The 17,361-nt window shown below is 54.7% G+C and overlaps 2 protein-coding genes across 4 annotated transcripts in view; one reads left to right on the top strand and one right to left on the bottom strand.

The window, feature by feature from the left end:
* The window catches only part of BAZ1B (bromodomain adjacent to zinc finger domain 1B), a 29,555-nt gene extending 23,085 nt beyond the window's left edge, over positions 1-6,470 (top strand). Inside the window, exons 17-19 of the mRNA XM_083479163.1 lie at positions 1,741-1,895; positions 3,253-3,356; positions 4,633-6,470. Of these exons, the coding sequence (XP_083335289.1) occupies positions 1,741-1,895; positions 3,253-3,356; positions 4,633-5,002 (629 nt within the window). The 3' untranslated portion in view covers positions 5,003-6,470. The remainder of the gene's footprint in view (positions 1-1,740; positions 1,896-3,252; positions 3,357-4,632) is intronic.
* Positions 5,671-15,832, bottom strand: FZD9 (frizzled class receptor 9). 3 transcript variants are annotated; one of them, XM_083479307.1, is made up of 3 exons: positions 11,312-15,832; positions 10,154-11,050; positions 5,671-9,930 (listed from the first exon to the last, which is right to left on the bottom strand). In XM_083479307.1, exon 1 carries the CDS (start codon positions 15,679-15,681, stop codon positions 13,870-13,872), a length of 1,812 nt encoding a protein of 603 aa, XP_083335433.1. In that variant the 5' UTR covers positions 15,682-15,832; the 3' UTR covers positions 5,671-9,930; positions 10,154-11,050; positions 11,312-13,869. The 3 variants fall into 3 exon arrangements, with proteins under 3 accessions (XP_083335433.1, XP_083335434.1, XP_083335432.1); XM_083479308.1 differs by having other exon boundaries at positions 5,671-9,944; positions 10,166-11,050; positions 11,312-15,793; XM_083479306.1 differs by having other exon boundaries at positions 5,671-9,944; positions 10,166-15,793.
* Positions 15,833-17,361: the final 1,529 nt, after the last annotated feature.

The following is a 17,361-nucleotide window of genomic DNA, read 5'->3' as shown; positions in this document are numbered from 1 at the left end:
ATGTATTGCACTTCCCCTTTAATACCTCGTAGCTGAGGATTCAGCTCCTAACACACATCCTGCCCATTACTTTGCTAGAAGCCAGTTTATTCATTCAGTTAGTGGAGCTGGGGTGGGGGTAGGTGGTGTGTGTGAATGTTCCCTCTTGATTAGAGAACAGGTGTGTGGGAAAGCCTTGGGTCTGGGAGAGGGCTGAGCAGAGAGCTCTTCTCTTTTGCTGGCCTTGTAGGTCCAGTGAGTCTCTTTCCACAGAAGACTATTGAAACGTGCACTTCCCCTCACAACTACCTGTTGTCTGGGGAACTCCTTGCCCCTTGATTCTGTTGCATGTGTAAACTGGCCACAAGTCTTGGATGGGTTTAGGTAACCATGTTAATGGAATGGTTATTATAGTCAACTGGCCATCTGGTCTCTCTCTCTTAGGAAATTTCCATGACACCTGGTAACCCAGCGGCATGAAAGTCCTTTTTGTTGGGTCAGTTCTCTCTTAGTCTCTCTTCTAGTCTCTCTCTCTCTCCCTCTCTCTCCCCCTCTCCCTCTCTCTCCCCCCCCCCTTCTCATCAAATCCACTTAGGGCTGTAGCCAAATTAAGCTTTCCTCGGAGTGGACCCGTTTAAATCAATGGCGCTACATTATCTATGTCCTTTGTGCAATCTGAATCACATGAGGGAAGCTGCCCGCTGAGCAGGCTGCTACGGGGTGAGGTTTTGCTGAGGTGGCCTCGTGCATTGTAAGCGTGCCTGCTGGCGGATCTTGTCCAGGCTCCTTCCTGCCTAGGCCCAAGCGGGTCGCTGTCACTAAAAATAAAGCCTTAAGCCCCGACCCCAGCAAATAAAGCCTTAAGCCCCGGCCCCAGCTTGACGAGGCGTTTAATCAGGGGAAGGTCACTGTGGAGAAAGCTCCCCTTTTGGCAGCGTTCCGCTTAATCCTGGGCGCGGTGTTGATCCTGAAGGCTCTCCTGAGGAATGTTGGACTGCCGGGCATTTAGCTCTGACTATGCTCTCGACGCAAGGGAGAGCCAGCTGAGGAGCCATTTGCCTTGTGGCGGCCTGTCTGGTGGTTGTTTGGCTCCCAAGGAAGGCCAGCGCTCCTTCCGTTGCACTGGGGTCTCCTTGTTCCTGCTGGCAGGAATCGCTGCACACCCAGCGCCTGCACAAGCTGCCTGCCCTTGTGGCTTAGGAGGTGCCTTAGCTCACCAGGACAGCCACTTGCTGGTGCCTGGGATGGTGCTTAGTGCAACCCGTCGTGTTTTTCTCGGGACATCTAAAACTGGCACTTGACTTGCTGGGAGAAGCTGGTGTTGGGGCTTCTGCCCTCTCTACTCTGTCAGCTGCCTTTAAGACCATAGCTGTGCCCCACCTACCTTACATGAGGTCTCCCAGCTTTAGCAAGGTGGCTGCCTTGTGTGCCTTCAGGGCAAGACCCTGAGAAGGAAGGAAGGCAAAGAGCAAGAAGTTTAGGCTTGTGCTAAAGCAGCAAACTGTAAACAGGCAATTCCCCACTTGCACGCTCGTGCTGGCAAATGTACTGTTTTCCGTGCAGAATGGTGGCAGGGGCAGAATGGGGGATCCCCTCACATAAGTGGGAAATCAAGGAAGAGCTGCAGATGGGTTAGCGAGGAGGAGTTTGGAGTCCATCATGAGTAATGTGCGGGTGGGGGATGCGACACCGTTTCCTTGCTGCCACTTGGGCTCCCACCCCCCAACGACTAACTCCTTGACTGCCCTCTTTGTCTTACAGTGAGGCCCAGGAAAGCAGCCAAGGGGAAGCAAGGAGGCCCAGCGGCAGACCCCCCGAGGCGGAGCCGGCACCAAGGGAAGAAAAGGGCCCTGCACGGCACTCGAAGTTCCCGGCAGCGGCCGGCTCCTGTCAGCGAAGCAGACATGGATGAGCTGGTAAGAGCCCCCCCCCTGCCCCACCCCCAGGTGACAGGTGCCTCCATGCATCTCCCCTTGCCAAGAGGCTTCTCCCTCAGTATTGTCCAGAAAGGTCTCAGGCTGGGCGGTGCAAGTATGCCAGGCATCCCTCCATCTCTCCCTTCTCCTGATGAGCAGGAAGCTTGTTAAAGGCTCTGAAATAGCCGCCAGCACTGCAGGAGCAGCCGTGTGTCTCTGGGGAGAGGCGGGGGAGGGACGGGGAGCATGGTGGGTTGTTGGCATTCCTGCAATGCAAAGCACTTGCGTCCCTTCCGATGTCTCCCTGAGGAGGACATTTGTTGCCCAGGTTGCCTGTCCCTGAGCATAATTCAGCCAGCTTGCATTTCGCTTGACGTTTCAAAGAAGATTGTAGGCCTTCATTCTCTCCCTCCCACCCCCCTTGGTAGTGTCTTGAGTGGTGGCTGCTACTGCCTGCCTGCCTTTGTGGATTGTCCCTGTATCCGTTAGTGGCCACTTCTAGGGAGCGTGTTGCAGAGTGCAGCTTATGGGCTCACATGGGTCGTGCTGCTCTCTTGGCCTCCTTCCAACCTCAGATCTCGAAGGAGCAACACTCTCTCCATCTAGGACAGTTCATCCACTGGTTCTCCAAGGGCCAGGCTTTGCTTTCACTGCCAGCTGCTTCCTCTTCCCTTTGGCTAGCCCTGCATTGGCCCTGCTTGCCCCTCCAGTCCCTTGTGTGTGGAGGGCTGACCTTGGACCTTGCTCTCCTCGCTCCAGCGCAGCAGGGCACTCAGCTGCTCTTTGGCATCCCAAAGCTGGCCACCGGGTTCCTTCCACAGCCTGCTGCATCTCCTCCTGCTGCAGGCTGTGTGCTGCTGGGCGGGTCACGGTTTCCCTCCTCACTGATCCCTTGGCTGCTTTTGAAGCTCTTTGAAGACGCCTGCTGCCCCCTGGGGAGGAGTGGGGCTGCCTGGAAAGCGATCCGGCTGGCTCTCCTCTGGGCAGGGCTCCTGAAATCCAAGCTGGCGGCTTGTAGGGGTGGGGGGCACGTTCCTTGGCTGCCCCATCAAAGCTCTGGCAGCCGCCCCGTTTGTTTGGGGCTTTATTGCTGGTGGGCCTTGGAAGTCCTGAGTGTCGCTTTGTACCATGATCTTGGCTGTCCCTGCCCACCTGCTCTCCCTTGGGAGGCTTCGCTGAGCTGCTCCTCCCCACAGGCGCACCTGCTCTTCCCAGTTGGGGCCGCTTGGCGTGTGCCCTACAGCATGTGCTGGCCCCCTTGGCTTCCAGGGGTGTGTGCTGGGCTAGATGGGGAGGGGGGAGGTTTATTCTGGTCAGCCTCAGGGGAGCTCTCTCACCTCCTCCTGTCTTCTCCCAGATGTACCCAACAAAGAAGATATCTCGCCGGCAGAACCTGGAGCTGCAGAAATGCGAAGAAATCCTCAACAAGCTTGTCAAGTATCGCTTCAGCTGGCCTTTCAGGTGAGGCCCCAGGAGGGAAAGGCCCCTCGCTGAGCCCCGCACAGAACCTACCCCACATCCTGCCAGGTTCCCGCTCTGCCCCCTTGAATCTGTGTTCTGGCTGTTTCACTTGGAGTCACTCTGGAAGGGCCCTCCTGCCATCCATTCCTTCCATTCAGGAGGGTGGGGTTGACTGATGCAGTGACATGGTACCTTCTGGGTTAGGGACACAGTGTGTCCAACACTGGGGTTAGTACCTAGCCCTTGTGGCTGTGAACACTTGGCAGCCTTCCTCCACAAATTTGCCTAGTTCTCTCTTAAAGCTGCCCAAGTTGCTGGCTATTGCTGTGTCTTGTGACAGTGATAAGTAGCGCTGCTTAAACAACGTGCTGTGTGAAGTCCTTTCTTTTGTCTGTCCAAATCTCCAAGCATTCAGCTCTGTTGGATGGCCCCGCTGAGCTCCAGTATTGCATGAGTGGGAGAAAAACTCTTCACACTGTACATAATTTTATATACCTCCAGCCTTTCTAAACCAAAAAGTTCCAAAGGCTGGAGCCTTTCTTCATAGGGGAATTGCTGCATCCCCTTTACCAGTTTGGTTACTGATTTTTGGACCTTTACATGCCCTATAGGTAAGGCAGGTAAAGGTCCAAAAACCAGCAACCAAACAGGGGTGAGGCAACCAGAACAGTCCACAATATTAAAAGTCCAGTTGCAACCCTCAGCTTGTACAGTGGCCTTGTGATATGGCCAATTGTATTTTCAGTTCCTTTCTTAATGATCCCCAAAATGAAATTCACTTTTTCCACACTCCACTGAGTGTGTACTGAAACACTGGAAGATACTACCTGCGCAAATTGGGTAGAAAGAATAAGTGATCACTGAGTGGGTATCATGTCAAACAGAATAACTGGTGATCCAAGGGGAGTTCCTTTGTAATCCACCCCCCCACCCCCAAAATTTCCTCAGCTGTGCCAACCCTTTCCTGCTTCCCCACGCCAGGAAGCTACAAATAACCAGCATTCTGTGCAGTGTTTTTTCACAGGTGCATGGAGATTCTTGACTTTTTCAAAAGAAGAATTAGGCTCATGGCCTAGTGGTGGGGGACGGGAGAGGAGAGGGTTCCTTTCTGTGCCTCTTGTGCCTTGATGGGGACTTCTTCAGGGAGTGTTAGTCTCTGACCACTTGGACAGTAGAAACAGGGAGGAGTGGCTGGCGAGGGTCAGGCCAAGGCAGCCTTTGGGCTGATGCAAGTGCTGCCCTAGCTGCCCACTAACCCCATGGCCTTCCTTGGCAGGGAGCCGGTGACCACTGAGGAGGCGGAGGATTACTTTGAGGTGATCAGCAGCCCCATGGACTTCCAGACCATGCAAAGCAAGTGCTCGTGCGGCAGCTACCGCTCGGTGCAGGATTTCCTTTCCGACATCAAGCAGGTTTTCGCCAACGCCGAGCAGTACAACCAGAATGGCAGCCATGTCCTCTCTTGCCTGGAGAAGACGGAACAGTGCTTGATTGACATGATGCACAAACACCTCCCTGGCCACATGTACTCGCGACGGAAACACAAGCGGCCTCTGGGCCCACCCAGCCAGGGACTGGAGGAGGCGGATGGGGACAGCGACCCCGAGGCACTGGAGTACTCGAGGGGGCGGAAGAGGAAGAAATGAAGGGCCAGCCCCCCCCTCCATGTTCCGGACGGGATGCGGTTGGAGCTGGCTTTGCGCAGGCTGCAGCGAAGGGAGCTGGGAGGCGGCAGGGGCCACCTGGCTTTCCCTCAGCTCGCTCTAGCTTAATTCTCAGCAACTTCCTGAAAGCATTTGATCAGCCCTCGACTGGGAAAGATGGCTTAGTAATTCCTCAGCAGCAGCACAGGCAATTCTTGCAGGTTTTTAGAAGGCAGGAGGGCCAGGGGGATAAGTGGAGGAGGTCCCCTCTAGCCTGGGCACAGCAGGGGGTGGGACGAGGGTCTCCTGAACCACAATGGTCACCTTCCTCTCCTCTGCGGTCCTGGCAGCCAGGGACAGGTCCAGGCTGCCACGCTCCACTTTGGATGCCCAACCCCATAGGCTGACGGATTGTCTTTCTTGACCAGCCCCCTTGAGCAGAAGAAGAAGCCGCCTTGGAGGGCAGGCAAGCACTTACTTTTCCAGAGTGACTCCCCCTTTTTTTCACCAGCATCTCTGTGCAGACCAGCTTTGGGGGTGCTTGTCTCTCCCCAGCCTCCTTATTTTGGATGCAGCAGAGGGAAAGTTGCTCTCCCCACCCTCCAGCCTCCCCTGCCCCAGGAGCAGAGTGTGATAAATCCTGCAGAGTTTGGCAGGAGGAACGCTGGTTCTTTGACTTTCAATCTTTATTTTTTTCTCTAGTTAAGATTCTTGTTTCCAGCAGTGACCTTGTACAAAACGCCGTGTAAGATACAGTCGTCTTTGCTCTGACATGTACTGTACAGTTTATATGAGGATGTGTTTGCTTTATATTCCTTCCTCCTGGCCCACTCTATAAACCACTTGTTTTTTCTTAGATAAAGTAGCTGGGAGTTGGCCCAGGGAACCCATTGGGGTTGTACACTTCGTAGCTTCGTTCTTCCCTCTTTTCCTAGCCATACCCCATCCAGCCTGCCTCGTTCGTCTCCCCTTTCCTGATGTTGGAGTCTGGATTGGGTCAAAGGAGGTTCTCCTTTGCACAATAATCACCCAGGTGGAGAGGCAGCTCTTTTCTGCCTTGGCCACTTTGCAGTCTTCTGTTTTGACTTTCCTCCATTTCAAGCAGCATTTATTTCCCCACAACCTTTGAATTCAAGGCTGTGGGATTGCAAACAAGGAATTCTCGCTCTCCTAGAAACGGGCCCTCCCTGGCCACCTTTTTCTTCTCCTGGGGCACGGGAGGATGTGGCGCTGAGGACTCCAGCCTGGGCTCTAGCACTGACAGACACACCTCTGGCGTCACTTGCAACCTGCCCACTTTCTCCCCTTCAGTTTTTGTTCTATCAAGCCCTACCAACCCCATCCCTTTCCAACCTCTACGCGATGAAACATTTTTGGACTACATTTTTTTAAAGAAAAGGTTGTTTGTTGGGGGAGGGGGGAATTCTGCTAAGGGCTGTACTTGTAATAAATTGGAAATATAAAAGCAAAACTTGTTTTTCTTCCTGTCTGTATTTACTGGTCTTTATCTAGAGTCTGAGAAACTTAAGTGAAATGAAATTTGTAGCCTGGCTTGAGAGGGTGGGGTGGTGGTGTCCTTAATCCAGCATCTCTTGATGAAGCCTGTGGCCTCTGCCTGCCTTCTCTTCTTCCTTGGCTGGGATGGTTCTAAGGAAATGTTCTGCCTTGGGGATGGGGAACTTGTTGTGTTCCCAACTCCCAGCAGTCAGGAATGAGGAGAGCTGTGAATCCTACAACAGCTGGTAGGGCCCCAATTAGCTGCCTCTCTTCTAGCTGCAATGAAGGGCTTTTGTGCAAACCCAGCTTTCTCAAACCAGGAGCCTGGAGAGGGGCTCTCAATGGCAAAGCATAGACATGTGGCATTGGAAGGGTCACCTAGTTAAGGCAGCAATCACAACTAAATAATCCCTGGCAGATGGCCATCCAACCAGCGTGGAGCTTTGCTCGTTGGTCCCTGCGCCACAGGGCTGCCTGCTGCATCAAGGAGCTGCCTTTGGGTGGGCTACTGTTAAAGTTTGCATACAAAAGCACACAGTGAACAGCTGTGTCCACAAATAGGTTGATTCAGAAGCATTGACTTAAGGCAGAAAGAAGCTGTGCCTCCCACCCATCCCTTCACCACCTTGTCTTCACCCAGACGAGAGACCACCAGGTCTTCCAGAAGCACCACTTCTTCCAGGAATTGCCAGTGCAGCCCAGGACCCACCACCCAGGACAGCTCCAAGAGAAGTTAGGGTGCCACTCTGGTGAAGAATTAAGCATGATGGGTGAGGTGAGCAGCATTGGTTGAGCCTCTCATGATAGCGGGGGGGGGGGGTGTTTAAGAGAGAAGCCACATGGTGCTAGCCCCATTTCTAGGTAGCACAGACAGCTCCATCCCATTTTCATAATCCTGCCCTCCAGGAAGCCTGAGTTCCCCAGAGGTGGGAGGGAAAGCCCCTGAAAGCTCCTCTGGTGGAAGCAAACAGTCTCCATCTTCTCTCCAGGCTCAGATATCCAGCTGCTTTCAGGGGTCTGAGAGAGGGAGGCGGGCGGAAAGAGAGCTTGTGCTTGCGACTGCCAGAGTACAAATAGGCCATTTATGAGGGCCAATTGCAGAGGGATTGTAGACCACCCCTGCTTGGCTCCACATGTACACACCCCTCTTCTGCCTGGGCCGAGATACAAGTATAGAATTGGTGCCTGCACTTCTGTCGGGATTACTTGGTATGAAATGAGGGACTTGGTTCTTGGCATTGTGCTTAAATGCCTTCAGTGTAAACTCTAGAGACCAGCAGCCTTGTAGGGTTGAGAAGTATCGGCTGTACAGCTTGAGCATCTGACTCTCAACCCCATAACAGGGCGCTCTGTAGTTTGCAAGGCTTGGCTTGTGCCGTGCCTGAGCGCAGGAGCTGATGCCCAAGATCTGACCTACCATTATACTGACTGGATTGCCCAGCCTCAGCCTCAAACCACTTCACAGCCGACCTGAAAACAACTCTCCACTTAATCACCAGCTGCCTGTAAATACATGAAGCTCTTTAAACACTGGAAAAGTTACATCTTCAAATGCTAAACATGATATTTAAAGAATCTGCCAGACCACAGTCCTTTTTTTAAAAAATGGTTTATTCAATTAATTTCTTGCTCATTACCAATTAGCATCACTCCCTCATGGGGGCACGTGGCCCAGAGAAGGTAGCTGCCTATCTTGTTTGCAGCCTGGCTTCTTCACGTGAGCCACCTTGTTTTTGGGTTGATCCAATCTTTGAAAATGTCACGGGTGTTTGAATAAAGATCTTGGCATGCCCATTAAAACATTAAAGCGATGTGATGTTTCTGTGTTTTCTGGGCTAGAAGGAACTTAGTGGTTTTAGTCTAGGGAAGCCAGACCCCCTGTGGGAAAAGTCCTCTGATTGCTTGGGGTCTATGGGATCAAGGCACTGCGGTCAAGTTGCGAAATCTGGCTCTTGAGGGGCTTGGGTTCAGTTCCTGCCTCTCCCATAGACGTATATAACTTCGTTTCTGCAAAACGGGGAAAGTTGTGGCCTACATCACAGAGGTATTTACAGGAACAATCAAAATTGTAAAGTGCTTTACATACAGAAGGGCCTTAGAACTGGCTGCTGCTGCTGAGAAACAAGCACCTGTTGGGTTTTTCAAGAACAAACTACTTCAAAATCCCAGCAATTGTATTGCTTGCATGGATGGCTGGGCAGGGAGGATAGGAATTACTCCCATCTGATCTGAACCAAAAGGGGCTTTGTGCTGCAGGCTGAGGGATCCGGCAAGTGACCCCCCTCCACAATTTAGAGGTAGGCTTTGCCACTGGTCTTTGAAATTTTGCTTCCAAGCCTACATTTCTCTGCAGCTAAAGAAGCCCCAATTTGTATAACTGGTCATATACACATTGTCAAGTGTGTTCATTTTCACCTGCTTTGCTTGCAGCAGCAAAAATGTTGGGTGAGGGGTATGCAGAGTGAAAAAGTTGTCTGCAGCACCTCCTACCTCCCTTTTTCACATGCTGCACTGCACACTGCTTGCTCCCCATTCCCTGAATTTGTAGCTTTGACATATTTTATTTCTAAGCAGGAGCTTCTTTCTGAGACGATCAAAGGGATCAAATGCAACACAAGACCTGTGCCACCTAGCTTTGGCCACACGGTGGCCTGTCTAGCAAAATCAGAGTGCAACACTGACTGCATGCTCTGTCTCTGGAATTTCACCCCATTTTGCAGCACACCCACCCCAAAAAAACAGGCGTGGGAAAGAATTTTTCACGGAGATTAAAGATGTTTGAGAAGCCCCTCTTGTTTCAGCTCAGCCCTTGTCCAGCCATCTATCTAGATCAGTGGTTCCCAAAAGCCCCCAACCACTTGAAAATTGCTGAGGCTCTTGCTAGACCACTTATTTTTCTGCCTGTTGCAGCAAAATTCAAAATGCAATAGAACAAATAATAAAAATACAACAGAAAAGCCAAGTGAATATTCAGCACACTGGAAGGGCCATCTCCTGTCTTCAAGCCACACATCCACAGACACACCACGGCCCACTGGTGGTCTGCGGACCACACTTTGGAAACCCCTGGTCTAGATAAGTCTCATATTTCAAGCAGAGGTCCTCTCTCTAGGAAAGTTGTGCCCAAGCCTGGATTCACCATGTGGGCCCAGGAAACCACCTGACATAATTTATCACTACTTTGCATCGGCTAGAGAAGCTGATCTCCAAAAAACATTGTGCAATGAAGAAAGTTGTCTAGAGCGCCTTCTAATTGCCTTTGCCTTGCATCCTCATACTGAAGGGGTGACACAGCCCCCGTGAAGCCTTTGCCCTCTGGTGCCACTTTTAACATTTATTAAAGAAATCAAGCCCTGCTCCCCACCACCCTGGAGAGCTGCTGACAGTCAGTGTAAACAGACAAAGGGTCAGCTTAATTTACTAACTTTGGAACACTAAGGAGAGTCTCCTCGGCCATGAAATTAAACTAATACAATACTCCAAAGTCTCAGGGGCTGATGGGATTTATAGTCCAGATGGATGGGGTATAAATATATTATTAATTATTATTATTATTCAGAGGTTGAAGAGCACAAGGCAGAGCCAAATTATTCTGGCTCCCTTGGGTGGCAAGAAATCCAAGAGAACTCCCCCACCCCACCCCACTGTCGCCATCACATCTGGGACCACTTTTGCTTCCACAGTATGTGGCTTGGGCAAGGCATGACAACTGGGATTGCAACACACATCCAGAGCATCTGTGCCCATCCATTGTGGGGCGGGGGGGGACACCCCCACTGGAAGCCCATCTCCAGGTTGACACCATTAAAAGCTCTCCTCACTGGCTTAGCAAGGAGTCACATGCCCGCTTGCAGCTGGCACCACTTGGGTGCCCTTCCTGGTGCTGCCCAGGAAGGCCACTCTCTGCAGGTGTCACTGGCACTGCCCCCCCCCACCTTCCTGGCAACACTTTGCTCTTTCCTACCCAGAGCAGAAGGACAGGTGTCCCTCGGCAGGCCTTGCCCCGCCGTGCTGGTTGCCAGGTGTTGTGCCCCTGACCCAGGAAGAGAGCTGGTTATCCTAGTGACATTTCCTACAGCTGGCAAGGGCAGGCGTGTGTGAGCAACAGGCAGCACGGAAGCTCCTCTCTGAGGTCAAAAACTATGCCTGGCTCCACATCAGGTTTCACCAACCGGGTGCCTTCCAGATGTTTTGGACTACAGTTCCCAGCAGCCCCAGGCAGCGCAGCTGTATTACGACCCCAGAGGAGGTAGCAGCCATAACCCAAAAGAAACTGGAGGGCTCCAGGTTGTTGAAGGCTGCTCTGCGTAGCTCCTCTTCCCAGGACACTGCCTCATCTAACCCCACTTGCACTTGACTCCAAGATACACTCCCAAACAGATGGGAAAGCTGTTAGCTTGAGACCATCTTCCTCAGGCAAGAAGCTCAGGCACCTGGTTCATTCATCGCCCAGCAGGGAGAGGAGTCAGCAACGGGCAGCCCCTGAGCCAAATTGGGCGCCTGAAGGATACCAACTAGCCCTCCTCCCATCACCAGCATGGAGATGCGATTGTGCTAACACATGGGTAGGTAAACTAAAGCCCGGGGGCCGGATCTGGCCCAATCGCCTTCTAAATCCAGTCCACAGGCGGTCCGGGAATCAGCGTGTTTTTACATGAGTAGAATGCTTTTATTTAAAATGCATCTCAGGGTTATTTGTGGGGCATAGGAATTCGTTCATCTCCCCCCCCCCAAAAAAATAATAGTCCAGCCCCACACAAGGTCTGAGGGACAGTGGACCGGCCCCCTGCTGGAAAAGTTTGCTGACCCCTGGGCTAACAAGACTTGAGGGCTTGGCATGATCCAGTACCTGCATCCAAGGGGTTTCAGCTGCCAGATCAGGCCCAGGTTCATCCAGGCCACTCAGAGGCTTACAAGCAGGACATGAGAACAAGAACTTTCCTCTGCTGGTGGCCCTGGCAGACTGCCTCTGCATCTGGAGGTTCTGCTTATACACCCGGACCAGCAGTAGCCATTGCTAGCAAACCTCTTCTCTTCCATGAATTTGTCTATCCTCTTTTTCAAGCTAACTAAGCCAGTAACCATCACAACAGGGGTGTTTTTTGTTTGCCTTCCAATCAATTTCACAGGGAACCCTGGCCTCTAGTACTATGGGAGAGGGAGGAAAAATCACTCCCTGCACCCATTTCTCCTATTTGTACAAGATCTCAGTCATGCAGGCCAGAGCTTTCCAAACTGTGCAGCACGCGACATGTTAGTGTGTCGGCTGCAGTGTGTAGGTGTGTGGTGTGAACGCTCCTCCTGGGGTTGGAACCAAGTTAGTTTAACCTCCGGTTTGCTAGTAAAACCAAGTTTCTGTGTCGCGAAATGATGCATGTCTAAAAAATGTGTCACCAACATGAAAAGTTTGGAAAGCTCTGATGTAGTAACACATGTTGTACACACATAGCTGCCCAGCAAACTTTTACCCCTCTAGCTGGTGGCTAAGCATCCCTGGGCAAAGGAGTCTGGAGCCAGAATCAGCCTAGAAAGGTCCCATTCCCCCCAGTTCCATCACTCAAGGGGGCCAGAACCCCAATTTCTAGAGCCTCCCCCTCGGGTGGAAGTTGGGGAACCCAGCATTGCTGAGGGCCTCAAAAACAACAGTCTCTAACAAATTTATTATGGCAGATGGTTTTGCGGGCTTCCTCTGATGCTGGACGGCCCCCCCCCTTCTCTTTCCTCAGGCCTGCTGGTGCCCTTAGCAGCGCCAGAGAAGACTCTGGTGAGCTGGAGGCGCCAAGGCCAGTCACCTGGATGGGAGGGGAGCCAGGGTGGAAAGGATTATTCATCTGCAGGAAGGCCTGGCTCCAGGCGGGGCTGGAGGGTGCCAAAACCAGCACTGGGAGCTGAGCAGCTGACCCAGGCAGCCAGGCAGAGCAAGGGGGCTTTGCTCAAAGGCTGCCCTCCACCCCAGCCCCGCTGGCTGCTGCCAAATGATCCCTGCAACCCCCACCCCACCAGGCCCCCTGGCTCGCTCAGCAGCTGGCTTCTCCTTGGCTACTGGCCAGAGCCTCCCTGGGGAAGGGGGAGCTCCCTGCACTCCTGCTGTGGTGAGAGGCAGGGATGGGGGCCTGGGGAGTGGAAGGGGAAAGGGGGCTTTGGGTGGCGTTTCAGCAAGAAGGGGCCAAACCCATCTGCAATGGCATGGTAGCCGGGTGTGTGGGAAGCCACTGCTTCGCCACTGCAACCACAACCGCGCACTATATGGAGGTGGGGGCTGGCAACCCACACTCTCCTAGCTTCCCTGGAGCTCTTGAGACAGTTCACCAAGCCCAACGCCTCTGAAACGTCCTGGGCCAACGCAACACAACTTCTCTGGATGCCGGCATCTCGGTTGGCAGAGAGCACTGGAGGCAGTCGCCTCTCCCCAAGCCCCTGGCAGCTGCCCCTTCCTGGATCTCAGCGGCAGAGGAGGCTGAAGGTCACAGCATGGGCAGGCGCTGGGGACTCCCGAGGGGGAGACGGGGGGGGGGGCTGCTGGGTGATGACTCGCACAGCCTTGGCACAGCCAGCTCAGCTTTGTCACTCTCCAGCCAGGCTAAAAATATTTTGACAGCCTCCCGCCCTTGGCCGTGGCTGCTCGAAACAACTTGTACAAGCTCCCCAACTGGGCAGGGGGTGGTGCTGGGGTGGGGGACAGGGAGGCCTCCCCACGCTGGTGGCAAGGCCTAAAGCTCAGGCCGGCTGTGAGAGGATTTACCCTGCTGCTCTCCTTCTTGCAGACATCCAGGCTCCCCGCTCCCAAACTCTCTTCACTCCCCACCTCCCCTCCATGCTGTGTTTGGAACAGCTGTTTCCAAAGCCTCCTGAATTCCTGCAAACAGCATCGACCTCAGTTGAAATAACACAGCCAGGTTTTATTGGGGATTCTTTCTTTCTTTCTCTCTCCCCCCCCCCCACTCCCTCTTTTTCCATTTCTTTCAGCTAATGGATTTCTTCTTTTTTTTAAAAAAAAATCTAAAATAAATTACAGAATTAAATAAACTTGGACAAATGCTCTTTCCCATCTCGCCTCCAAAACGAAACACTGAAATAGTTGGCTGGGTTTTGGCAACGGAGGTGTCCAACCCGCAAGGCTGGGAAGCGTAGCTATTTATATGATTGGGGTGGGGTGGGGGTTGGAGGGAGGGAAGGTGGGGGGGCTTCCATGAGCTGCTCTCTTCAGACCCACAGCGTAACAAAGTTGCTCCCCTGCCCTCCCCAGATGCCCACAAACAGCCACTCCTTCTGCCTCCCCCCATCTCCCCCCACAAGAGATTCTCGGGAGCTCCTTGCTCCTTGACCTGCTACAAACTATGTGCACGGCTGTTTCCTGGAGGCCCCAACCTGCCTCAGACGTGCGTCGGGTTGTCCAGGTAAGGGTCCGTCTTGGTCATGTGCAGCACCACAGCAGGCACCTTGTAGTGGCAGTGGGTGCCCGTGCAAGTCACCCCGCTGCAGGGCTTCCCTCTAGTCCTGCCCCCCAGTTTCCGGTTGCAGAGGTTCTGCCAGGTCTGCAGGGTCTTGGAGCTCCACACCCAGACCCCACTGGTGATGCCCACCACCAGGGACATGAAGATCTTGAGCATGAAGATGGCCACAGTGGGCACGGAAGCCTCCAGGGTGCAGTCTAGGCTGCGGCGCCCGGGGAAAGGCAGGCACCCGTGCTCCAAGGCCCGGAGAGTCCAATACTCCACGTTGAGGCGCTCGTAGAAGTAGCAGACGATGACGCAGGTGGCCGGGACGGTGTAGAGGATGGAGAAGACACCGATCTTGACCATCAGCTTCTCCAGCTTCTCTGTGTTGGTGCCTCCCGTCTTCATGATCTTGCGGATGTGGAAGAGGGCGACAAAGCCCGTCAGGATGAAGGAGGTGCCCACTACCAGGTAGCAGGACAGCGGGATGAGGACAAAGCCCGTCAGGGCAGCCACATCCAGGCTGGCCACGTAGCAGAGGCCCGTCAGCTCGTCGCCAGCCACCTTGCGCATGGTGAGGATGACGATGGTCTTCATGGCGGGGACCCCCCAGGCGGCCAGGTGGAAGTAGCTGCTGTGCGCCTCAATTGCCTCGTGGCCCCACTTCTTCCCCGCCGCCAGGAACCAGGTCAAGGTGAGGACCACCCACCAGAGGGACGAGGCCATGCCGAAGTAATAGAGCAGGAGGAAAACCAGGGTGCAGCCAGTGCTCTCCAGGCCCTCCTGGATGACATAGAGCTGCCCGTCCTCACGGTCGCATGCAATGGCCTCTGCGCCGGCCACCGAGCGGATGAGGAAGGCCACCGAGTAGACGTTGTAGCACATGGAGAGGAAGATGATGGGCCGCTCCGGGTACTGGAAGCGCTGGGGTTCCAGCAGGAAAGTCAGCACTGTGAAGGCGGTGGAGGCGAAGCAGAGCGTGGCCCAAACGGCCATCCAGATGAAGGCGAAGTCCTTGTCGCGACGCGCCCAGTACACGTCCACTCCCGGGGAGCAGCGCGGGGCGCACGACGCGCTCTTGGCCACGAACTGGAACTTGTCGCCGTTGGCGCACGGGCCTCCCGGAGCCGAGCCGGGCGGGCTGCCTGCCGGAGGGGGCCTGCCCTCGACGGCGGGCTGGGCCGGGCGAGGGGCCACCGGGAGCATGCCGGCTCCGCGCTGGGGCTCGGCGGTGGCGTTCTCGGGCGCCTCCATGCACAGGGCGTGCGGGTCGTGCTTGGTGGGCAGGCGGGCGCAGTCGAGCGCCTCGGGCCAGCCGAAGTGGAAGTGCGCCATGATGGGCGCGCAGCGCTGGCGCGCCTGCTCGCACATGGGCCGGCAGGCCGGGATGCTGCTGGACACCTGGTCGGTGCACATGGGCGCGTAGAGCGAGCACAGGAAGAAGAGCAGGTGGCCGTGGCAGCCGTAAGCCACCAGCGGCGCGAACTCGTGCAGCTTGAGCGCCGCCTCGCCCTGGTGCTCGTGCCCCAGCAGGTTCGGCATGCGCGTCAGGTTGTAGCCGATCCCCTGGCACATCGGGATCTCGATGGCCTGGCAGCGCCCCGAGCCGCGACCGCCGCCCAGCCGCTCCGACGCGTCGTACGCCCCGACGCCCGCGCCGCCCAGCAGCTCCAGCGCCCGGGCGCCCGGGGACGCCGCCACCAACATCGCCAGCAGGACCCGCAGCGACAGCGGCAGCAGCCCGGCCATGCCTCGCGGCGGCGACAACCACGACCACGGAGCCGGCCGCCGCTCCCGATCACCGCCACCGCATGGCGCGTCACCAGCTCCCCGTGCGCCCACACGGCCGGCGCTCCGCTCGTGGGCGCCTCCGCCGCGCCAGCAGCGCCGCTACACCCTCGGGAGGCGGGCCCGGCGCCGGCGGGACACACCCCGCGCGGGGCGGAGCGCGGGAGGAGGCGGAGCGGGAGGTGGCGGCGGCTCGGGCAGCCGAGTTGCAGCGCGCCTCCCAGGAAGCCCCGCCGGGCCGGCGCTCTGCACGGGCTCAGAGGCGCTGTCGGCTTCCTCAAGCCGGCATGCACTCTGCTCTGCTCCTGCCAGCCCATGTTGTTTCTTCCTTTCTGCTGCTGCCAAGGGTGGGGAGAGCCACTGGAGCGGGAGCCTGACACGTGAAGTGGTATCGTGTGAGTGGCAGAGCGAAGACACGGCCAGGTCGATGCAGAGTGGAAGCTCCGCCTTCCCACTCATCTCCCTGTCTCGAAAAGCACCAGATTCAGTTTGTGTATGAATGTGTGGGATATGTGTGTGTCTGTCTCTAAGGGCGCCCCTCTAGGTTGTTCCTCGAGGGTCCCAGTTAATTTTTGGAAGTGGCTGAAGTTTTTATACTCCTAATCCAGGGCCAGCCATCTCCTTGGGCAACTGGCCAGTTGTGCCATGAGAAACGAGCAAATTGTGAGTTGGCTTCTCTGCTTACTTGTGAGTTGCTTGTGGGGTTTTCTCTCTCCTGGGTGCCCAAACGATGGAGCCAGGCATGGGGACTTTGCACCCCCTGACCTAGGGAGGGGTTGTGTGGCATTTGTGGTACTGCAGCAAACAGGAAAATGCCACCTTGGACCCTAAAATAAAGCAGCCCCACTACACGGGTGTAAGTCAAATGGTGCCAGGAACCATTTCTTCCCTAGAGTTGGAGGCAAGATTAGGGGGCTAACCAGGGAGTGTTAGGGGTGAGATGGTGGGCAGCCCACTAGTGGAGGCAGAAACCTAGAGAGATCTGCCCTAAGGGGCACAGATAATGCAGCAGGGAATTTTGCGCAACAAAGCGGGCAGGAATGCCATTCAAATCCCTGCTTGCTATCTAGACTTGCAAGCTTGTGCACAAGAATGAAACCCAAATGCACCTCTTTGGGTGCAGCTGTCATGTCAAAAGCCACCCTAGGTCTTTATTTAATTAACCAAATTTATATACCACTTGGCTCCATCCACAAAAAAACTCACTTAATCTTTGCTTCTGCAGGCCCCTATAAAGCAGCCCCTCAGGCTTTAAGTGAGCCCAAGGATCCTTCTGAGAACTCTTGAAGCAGCAAAATAGATCTCTGTCTCTCTTTCTCTGGGATCCTTTTTAAAAAAGACCCTCTTGACCCTCAGGAAGCAGAGGACTGCATCAGAAGGACAGCCGGAGACAAGCAGAGGGCTGCTCCTCTTTCCATGGGAAGGGGAGGGGGTGGGTGGGCATGTTTAATGTATTAGGGCATCTTTAGAAAACGGCTTTGAAGATGAAGCAGCCTCTGTTTAAGTGCCTGGGACTATTATGTATGTGTCACACGTAGGCAAGAACCAGGGAGATGCCGGGATCTGCTCAGCAAAAGCTGATCATAAACAGAATATTTAATCACCAGCCTGCCCCTAACAGGCCTTCTCCTCCTCCTCTTA

Source organism: Podarcis liolepis (assembly GCF_965112155.1).
Source record: "Podarcis liolepis genome assembly, chromosome: 16".
NCBI classification, from domain to species: Eukaryota; Metazoa; Chordata; class Lepidosauria; order Squamata; family Lacertidae; genus Podarcis; species Podarcis liolepis.
The sequence above is the reverse complement of the archived record's forward strand: the minus strand, read 5'-3'. Positions and strand labels throughout refer to the sequence as shown.